The sequence below is a fragment of the Strigops habroptila genome, chromosome 1, assembly GCF_004027225.2.
Source record: "Strigops habroptila isolate Jane chromosome 1, bStrHab1.2.pri, whole genome shotgun sequence".
Classification (NCBI taxonomy): domain Eukaryota; kingdom Metazoa; phylum Chordata; class Aves; order Psittaciformes; family Psittacidae; genus Strigops; species Strigops habroptila.
In genome coordinates this window covers 61,593,368-61,602,706 of record NC_044277.2, presented here as the reverse complement: position 1 = coordinate 61,602,706, position 9,339 = coordinate 61,593,368, and the positions used below count along the sequence as shown (strand labels likewise).

Here is a 9,339-nt window from a genome sequence, read left to right as displayed (position 1 = left end):
GCCATGGCTTGTGTCAATCACTGCATGATGTACCATTGTCCTCTGGTCCTGAACACAGTTTATTTACAGGGAAACAAAAGCTTTTTGGATATGGCTCCTGCCCAGAGATTGCAAAATAGATTGAGCTGTCAGCCTCACACACTAGATGAAGATTAATGAGTTGTGCAGACAATAAATATGAAGCAATGACCATAAATATGCTAATAGGTATTATCCATATACACTATAATTGCTACAAAAATTAAAAAGTAGTGTGAAGGAAATAGGTCACAGGGTGACAGATAGATAATCTTGGATGCTGAAGATCTTTGGTTCAGTCAGATTCTCTATAGGTTTATTTCCTTCAATTAGACCCTTCAAAAGAGTAATTGTTTAAAAGCTGTTTGAATAACCTCTTTTGAAAGAGAGGTTTATGGGAAAATATTTGTGTAAAAGTGACTTCAATGAACATGCTATTGGAATAAAAAAGGTGACTACCAAAAGGAGGCTACACAGAGATTAATGTCTGTGATCAGCTGCCCTGCTTCACTATGAAGAAAATATCTCTTAAGTTGCACACTGGGGCGACTGCAAGGAAAACATACTGAAGAGACACACCAGTTTATATATCCACAGATGCAAGTGAGTAAGGTCATTCCTGAGCAAAACATAGAAGAGTTGCATGCACATCTGGTTGTGTTGGTTTATGATTTTAGCTTAGCACACTTTCTTCTTCTTTTTTTTATTAATTGAAGAAAAGAAGGATGCCCATGGCCCAAATTTTCAGAGTATTTCCAACCAAGCCTCTGTCTACCAATTCCTTTCAAAAGCATACGGTCTACACAGCACATGATTTTTGGCACTGAAGGATGAAACCTGAAATTCAGAGAGTTAAAAATCAACCTATGTACATGTATAAATGCTTCAGCACCTACAGCTACTGAAATTGTAGTGACACTGAAAATAAAAGCAGTTGTACTCTTGGTATTCATGGCTTTGGCTAGCTGTTCTCTGAGGCTTAGAAGTGCTACTGGATGCTTTTTGTTGCAGCTTACACAAGCCACCTCCTCTCCTCAGACTTTTACCTTCTGGAACAGAGAAATTACTCCCATGTCCAATTTATTGTTTTATTGTCAGGCTCGGTGTATTTCTCTTTCCTTTCATATTTGAACTAGAAGTTGCATCAGTTTGGCTCTTATATTATCACTGCTTGGATTTTTGGCAAACAGTCCACAAAGACTTAGAAGTGCCTTAGTGCTCCTGTGCCAAGCTCCCTGTAAACTCAGCTGGATACCAACTACACTCACCTAACACCTTGGAAGTCACACTTTCTAACCAGAAATGTCAGTAAAACAAAACAAAAAAGCAGATGTGAGGAGAAGCACATCTTTCTGGGTGAATTAATGGAGGGAGAGGACCTCTGGCAGCTGCAGGCTCAGGGACTGAGTTCTCGTTCCTAATCCCACTTCAGCACTGTCATTGGGTATGTTTAAACTGGAAGCCGTGTTGTTAATGATGTCACATGTTGCCAGGGCACAGTCAGGCCCTGTCCCACCAACACAAACAAGGTGAGCCCAGAGATGATAGGCAGGTTGAACCAAGAGTCGAAATCATCAGGAAAGTTTGTAGTGATAAGGCAAGTCCAAGGTCAAGCCAGAAGAATGAGTCAACAACTCAGGTTCAGGTCTGGTCACGCTAGTCAAGGTCTGGCTAGGCTCAGTCCTGACAATGTACAAGAGATTGATTTTGGTTTCATTCATTTTCACACAAGATATTGTACCAGGTTTTCCTAATAAGCTGCAAACAAGTAAAAGCAAAGCCCTGCTAGGTCAGAACTTCTCCATAACTGTTATTTGCCATGCCACTACAGTAACAAGAGCGTGAAAGTAGGCAGAGCTCAGCTGGCTTTAGCACCGTGTTGTCTGTGCCTATTCACACATTCTTCATCCAACTCACTGCAGCCATTTAGCAGATTTTAAAGTCATGGCCTTGCTGACTAGGTCCATGGCACAGTTCTAAACAGAGGCTTCCCTTGAATCTCTTCAGTGGCTTCCCTCTCCTTATTACATTGGGTTTCTTCTTGTTTTTATGAGACTACTATTAATTTCTCCTTTCCCTGCTTATTCACTGATGTCTCTGCCAATTGTGAATTGCCTTGAGGCACTTTGCTTGCAATAAAACTTTTATTTTATCTAATTTTAAGTATTTTTAGTTAAATAACTTTGTTTCTATCCATATGAATTGTGTTTTAGGATTGAGTAAAAGGTCATCACACACAGAATGTGTGCAAGTTTGTGAAGCCTTCATCCTGTGTGGCTTTGCCAGATTTTACAGTAATTTCCTGATGGGCTATATTAAATAAATTGTATTAACAAAACACCAAAAGATTTTAACAGTTTTGAAAGAAGGATCTGTAGTAATATATACAAAGAAAGTGACATTTTCTGTCTTATTGCCACTTTGAAGTGGGCCTATAGTGTTAACTGTCATATTCTTACCTGGAATTTTACTTGCACGTAAGCTGCAACTGTAGCTATTTTATAACATTAAGTAATTTAAAATTATAAATGAAAGACCTGAGAAATTATGGGGATGAAGATTCATCATAATACAGAAGCCCTAATGCAAACAGAGAATAAAAATTACACATTTTAGAATTACAGAAAACTAACACATATGAATTAAAGAAAAATTGAATGAAAGAGTTAAAAGAGCAATACTCCTCAGGGGTACACAGGCCAGATATCCTACTGCTCAGATAAATAGCACATATAAGAAGAGAGGAACAGACTTTGTATCCTTAGTTCTATAGTTCACCATGTACAAGATATAGATATTATAGAACTCTGAAAATGCTATATTTTTATTTTGTATATTTCCTCTTTGAGAGCCATCCCTGTGGTAGTATGACCTAATCAGATATTCCTCTTTACTTAAGGAGGAGACCTATGGAGTTTTAGACAGCCTTATTTAAACTATTGGCTTAGAAAAACTGCAATAAATGAGTGTGTGTCATGTGCAAAGTCCTGTTCATTAAAGATGGAGGCTCTGCTTTATCATGAGGGAGAATAAAACATCTGTGTCAGTCTCCTTGTATGATGCAAGGTCCCCTAACAGTTCCTTCCATAAAGAAATTAATTTCAACCATCCATTGTTAATCAAGTTCTGATTTCCAGCTCTCTGTAAACTGCTTTTTCCAGGGGTAGCTGTACCATAGCTGAACTCTGGGTGCTATAACAAACTCAAGTTGCAGTTTCCGCATGACCACCACTTTGCTGCATTTTTTCCTATTGTATTTATTCAGGGTTGTATTAATTCTTAAAATGAAGGGCTGGCTCCTACAGGTGCAATTCAGTAGAATAGAGTGCAATGCAAAAGAATGAAAATGCAAAGTTCTCAGCCACATCAGTTGCCAATCAACTGATGATGATTCATTATGCTGCTAATTTGTTTTGGTATCATAAGAGGAAATCAGTTGGTTTGCCTAAATATCACTCTGACAACAGCAATAAAAAGACATGTTCATAAAGTTCAGTTTCATTTCCTGGATGAGGATAAGGTTTGTTTTCACTTCTTTCTGATGGTGGCAGCAGTTTCTTTTCTCTGCTGTTAGCTAGACGGTGTATAAAAAGATTGGCTGAGCCTCTCAGTGCTTCAGTGGATTCCACAACGCTGGTTTCACTTCTTCTGGGATCACAGGAGGATCACTTGCTTTATTGATTATGTCCCATCAAGCGAAAGCTTCTGGGGGAGGCATGCATCCTGGGGGCTCTCCCGCTACTCACCAGGAAAAGGGTATGTGTAATTTTGTGTGCGGTTTTTGTGCAGTTTACTGCATAAAGACAAAACATTCTTTTGTACTTGAAAATCAGTTTTCCAAGTAATCTCTTCTCTCCTACCTTCTTGTATTTGCACTGAAGACAAAAGATCTCTATATTGAACTGCATATTATGAGTGGGATGCTATTAAGAGTATTTTCTGTGTAGGTACATATGCATGAATGTACACATGCATATGAGATTCAGGACAGTGTTTATTTGAAGTTTGTGCAATCTCTTCATTCTGCTAGGAAACATCAATAATATGGGAAGTCATGGTAGCAATAAGCAACAATACACTTATGCAAGAACATGATCTGTGTACTTATATTTCATATAAATTATCAGATTTCCCTTGCTCTTTACTCACACACATCCGTACAGGGAGAACCCATAAAATCTTATGCAGACACTATAGCAGAGGAAAATTAGCTGCAGTGCAAGAGCTGAATTCATGAAGGGAATATATACACATCCTTGACAGCATGTATATAAGTACTAAAACTAGGCATAGCTGGCTTTCACATGAGCTAACCGTGCTTGCTTTTCTGTTGCATGCACAAAGCCATCCCTGACCTGATGACCCTAAGCAGCTTGGCACTTGTTTAACCCCAGATCCCATGGGATTCATGCATAAGATATTCTCCCTGCCAGACCTGCCTGTGTGACCTGATTCAGCAGGCATCTCTAAGCAGGCATCTCTCCACAGTGCCCCATATAGTCCTGCTTTACCCAGCAGCACAGTAGTTAGCTTGCTGGCTTGGATAAAGGCTTCCAAACTCTTTCTGCCTTAGGGGTCTTGGACCCACATCTCCCACATATCAGGAATATGCTAACCAGCATATAACCAGGCTGGTTATATGTGGGGATCTCTGCCATATTGGTCAAACTCTGGTTTACTCCTGTTGTAGTAAGCAGCTGGAAGTCAACTGAAGGATGGGGCTGAACCTGACTCTTCTAGACATAAAATGGGTGGTTGACTGGGTGTGCTGGCCAGGGTCCAGATTTTGGGCAGCTTTGAACAGTAAAAAATGTGATAAGTTTGATTAAGAGGAAGTAAGTTATTTTTTTAAGGTATGATTTACATTGCAATATTATTCATAGCGTGAGGCTCTCTAGACAGCAAGGGATTAAGTCACATTAAATGACTTTAGAGAGATACTGCATGTGACTGCTGTGAGGCATTTTTTAATTTTTACTCTGTATGGCTTGATTGTTGAGTTTAGGTTACTGAATACAATGTTTATTGAATATTCAATAGCAAAGAGCTGAAGGGATAGTAGCATCAGTGGGGCAGAATATGAGAGAGAATCAGGATAGCAGAACTGAGAGAGTGAAGAGCAGGAAGAACAGCTCTCAAGCACCATGCTGCATTAGCAGCAGAAATCCTGGTACACAGGTGATGCCAGTTACTTAATCTAGTCATACACTAGAGCAGAGTCATTCTACACAATCTTGCCTTTTGTTACAGAGCAGGGTGGTACAGCAGTACTGAGCCAGTGGCAAACTCTTCAATGGTGATGCCACTGAAGACCATGAAGTTACTGTTTCTAAACTAAGGCTGAAGACTTGTATCCCTCCATGTGCTGAGAATCTTTATGAGAGAAGCAAAGCAAACATTTAAAAATGCCTAGTTTTTTTCTTGCAATGTCTGTATCAGCTATGGACTTTTATGAAACCCACTATTTTGGTGAAGAGAAATCTGCATGACTCTAGGAAACCTTTGCCATGCCTACAGGAGATACTCCAAAAGAGCTTTTATCCATGTGAAAAATGCTAGCTCTGTAATGTTGCCAAGACAGGTGTGAGCTTTGGCTCCCTGCAGTAGGAGAGCTTGCCACACATTCTTTGCCTGATTGAGAGCTAAAAGGGCCTGATTTCATTTCCGCAGGTGCTCGCTGAAATCTCTCACTCTTCAAACACATGTTCTGAACCTTTTCGTTCAGACTGTAACCATTCCTCCCCCCAGAACAAACACGCTCAAAGGAGCGGCTGATTCTGCAGCAGGGCATGAGTATTGTTCAGTATCACTTTACAGATGATATTATAACAAGCTCATCACCAAAATATTTAAGCATTCTCCAGGAATGCTTTAAGCATTATCACTAACATTTGTCATCACTAATGCTTTACTCCTCTCCCAGGAAAAGAATTTGCAATGGAATACTTTACTTGGGGCTTATTTGTACCGAGATAGAGATTTACATAGAAATTGGCCACTGGCTACCACAGCTTACTGTGTTTGAATTTTACAGGTATCTGTTATGTGTAGGTTTATGCTATGGGAAGTGAAGTGAAAAGAACATATCTGTCACCTGGCACAGTGAGCAATGAGGTCTGCAACAACTCTTAGTTCCTGTAGGAGTTTATTCCACGTCCTCAGGTAGCTCCTCAGCAGAGACTGTGCTGAAACTGTTTTGGAGATCCAAATTTACGAAAAACAGTCTGTGCAAGAGTCGTAGATTTTCTTTGTGTTCTGGAACTACCCACAAAACACTGTAAATGTCCTTTCCCTAAGGTGGCAGCTAAAAAGCAGTATGCTGATGGAACAAGTCAAGTAATCAGCAGTCTCCTTGACTTTTGATGCATTTGTTAGTCTTGTTAGTAGTTCATAATTATTTCATAAGGTTCCTTCCAGTCAGTAACACCTCATTTGTTTCTGTTCTAGGTGCCAAAGGCTCAACCCATTCACCAGGTTTTAGCAGCAGTGGCATCTCCCCTGGACCCCAGGCCTCCCATATGACGTCCCACGAGGCCAGCTCTCATGGAGGTGGAGCTCCCCGGGGTGGTACAACTTCCACTGGCCAGCCCGCCCGTAAGTGAGAGTCCCCCTCATACAGATGATTATCAGATGACTTCTGAGAAGTCAGCAGTATTTCAGCTCAAGTGTACATTTACTAGATGAAGGGATGTACACAAGAGAAGTGGCTGCATTGTACTTCAAGCAACATTTCTCCTGTTTGTTGCTTTATACTTGGTGGGAAGCTGAAGCTAAGGAATCAAGGAAAAGAACTATGCCACAAGATTGCGAAGATACGGATGGATTCCAGAGACAGAAAGCTGAAACAAGTAGTAACAAAAAGAATTCCCATGGAAGTTTAGGTTATGCTTTCATTTTTTTTTGCAAACACAACTTCAGGACCAAACCAAGAGCTTTGCATTTGAACATAAAAATGTTCAATTTGTATGAGGATGTGGGAGGAAAAAATGAAACATGATAATGGAGTTATCAGACTGGCAGCCAGTAATAATGAAGTCCACTTCTTGTGGCTTTTAGAACAGCTTAACTTTCTTTTCTTTAAAGGAAATTCATTGGGTCAAAAGAAGAGGCTTTTTTGAGCTAGTAAATGCAGGCTAACCTCAAAAAGCAACTCAAAGCAGAGAACAACACAAGTTTCCTCATCACCCTGCCATGTTAATGCAACCCACACCTAGTTAAATCAAACCAAAGTATGAGGAAGACTAGACTGTACCTGTATGCATTGGTAAGGATGCTAATTATGGTAGTGGGATCCTGTGGGGTTTGCAAGAGAATTTGAGACAGGATTGAAGTTATGAATATCAAAAAATGTTTTCAAAGTGTAACACAGACCTTTGGTCTCTGACCTGGGAATGTTTGTAACCAATGTTCAGATATTCTGTGTTTCCCTGTACTGCAACTTTGCTTTAAGTTGTTCTCGCATGGTTTTTTTTCTTTTGTATTTGTCCTTAGCAATGGGTGACAAAGGAGGAAGACACTGAATAGAAGAAAAACATCAGTCCAGAAGTAAGCTCTGCAAGCAGTTCATCCTTTACCAATGGTTATCTGACAGCTTCTCCTCTTCTCTGCTTTCCCTGTCACTGCATGAAAGGCAAAGCCTTTTTCACATGCTCTAATAAAGTATATTAAAATGGTGGATTCTTGCATTAAATTAGTGGGGACGGATGAGGGGCAGTTTCTTCCTTGATTAAACATTCCCTGAAGCATGGACACATATGAACACAAGCTGATAAATGGAAGCTAAGGTACTTTGGACTGCAGGGGTGTCTTACAAAAATCCTGGGTTTAGCAACACTAGAATCTCCACTTACAGGCAGCTTGCTTTGTTTATTTTACAAAAAGTGATCAGAGTGCAAAAGTCACTCTGTTCTGAGAGAGGAGCATAGAAACTCTTGGTAAGGGGCATCCAGCAATTCCCTTTGGATGTACTTCTAATGGGCTATCAACTTAAATTCTACTTAAAAAAGAATACACATAAGCAAAGGAGAACAGGTCCCAAGAAATCTCATACCTTAGAGACAAAACTGAGTTTTGTATCCCTCTACTATTTCTAAGGTCCCTTTCACATTAGTTTAAAGCCCATGTTTGTTTATTGAGAGGTGTCAGCTTTGACACAATTGGACCAAAATTACTCCTGTAAATGTCTGATGATACCTGAGAACAGACAAGGAAGAGAACCGTCTTCTCTGGTATAGGTCTCACTGTTGGGGCTTTTTGCTGTTCCCCACATGCCAGACTCCTTTCCTTCATATGTACTCATACAATGATGTTTCCCCAAACACATGTAACATTGACAATTCTCTATACAAATTCCCACATACATTCTCCCCCACACTTCCACATTCCTCCTGTCTTTCTGGCTCCTCATCCTCCCTCCTCTACTACCTTCCTTCCTTTGTATTTCTAACAAAATCACACAGTGCAGCTTCTCCTTCCCTTTCTCCACCCCAAGACAGAAGGAGAGAATCTCATACCTTCAGGCCAGAAGTTAAGACGTGCTGGGTTTGTGGTGCTGCAGTCAGTGATTTTCTTCAACAGCTTCTGTCACCCAGCTAGAGCATTCCCATCTCAGCTGCATCTCTTCATGGCTGGGAGACTTGCTCGTACACATGCACCTTATGCTCTCAGATACGTTCTTCTCCCTCCTGCCTAGGCATTTTCCTGAAAGGACATGCGAAGTCAGCATTTGCCTCCAGTCGCAGCAAAGTTAAAAGGAATTATTTAATGAGGGGAGGAGTGCCACCATGTAGGAAGAGGGGAAGAAATTTATCTTCACTTGCTGTACTATGCAAAGTGTTAAAAAGCAGTTGAAAAACAAAGTCTCGATTTCATGGAATGGAGCTGCTGTCCTCACAATGTGGTATCTCAGGCAAATGCTTAGATATAACCAGGAGTTATAAAATTATAGAAAGATTCAATTTCAAAGAGACTCTGGTGTGAGGAGAATGGGAGCAGTTCTCTAGTCCAACATTCTGCTCGAAGCAGGGTTAACCTTAATGTTAATGACTTGTTTGCTCAGGGCTTTGTCCAGTCAGATTTTGAAACTATTGAAGGAAACAGATGTCATAGCTTCTCTAGGCAACCTGTTCAAAAGTTTCACCACTCTCCCAGTTGAGATTCTTTTCCTATATGTTGAAACAGATTTTTTTCTTCTAGCCTGTCTCTGTTCTCCTCTAGCACTTCTCCAGAGCTCAGTAACAATGATTTTCACATATGCCCCAGTCACCATTAAGCACAAAGCAAAAGGTTTGGCCAGACAAACAACAAGATCTGGAAACCAAT

The 9,339-nt window shown here is 40.3% G+C and overlaps 1 protein-coding gene across 1 annotated transcript; it reads left to right on the top strand.

The window, feature by feature from the left end:
- Positions 1-3,562: 3,562 nt before the first annotated feature.
- LOC115604841 (collagen alpha-1(I) chain-like) lies at positions 3,563-7,695 on the top strand. Its single transcript, XM_030478302.1, has 3 exons — positions 3,563-3,774; positions 6,466-6,612; positions 7,510-7,695. The coding sequence occupies exons 1-3, from the start codon at positions 3,702-3,704 to the stop codon at positions 7,536-7,538; spliced, it is 249 nt and encodes an 82-aa protein (XP_030334162.1). The 5' UTR covers positions 3,563-3,701; the 3' UTR covers positions 7,539-7,695.
- Positions 7,696-9,339: the final 1,644 nt, after the last annotated feature.

Bases quoted from the DNA above. Each gene is read 5' to 3' on its own strand.
- LOC115604841 (XM_030478302.1), top strand. From the start codon at position 3,702: ATGTCCCATCAAGCGAAAGCTTCTGGGGGAGGCATGCATCCTGGGGGC. The intron at 3,775-6,465 runs GTATGTGTAATT...TTTCTGTTCTAG, and splicing joins CGCTACTCACCAGGAAAAGG to GTGCCAAAGGCTCAACCCAT. The intron at 6,613-7,509 runs GTAAGTGAGAGT...ATTTGTCCTTAG, and splicing joins TTCCACTGGCCAGCCCGCCC to CAATGGGTGACAAAGGAGGA.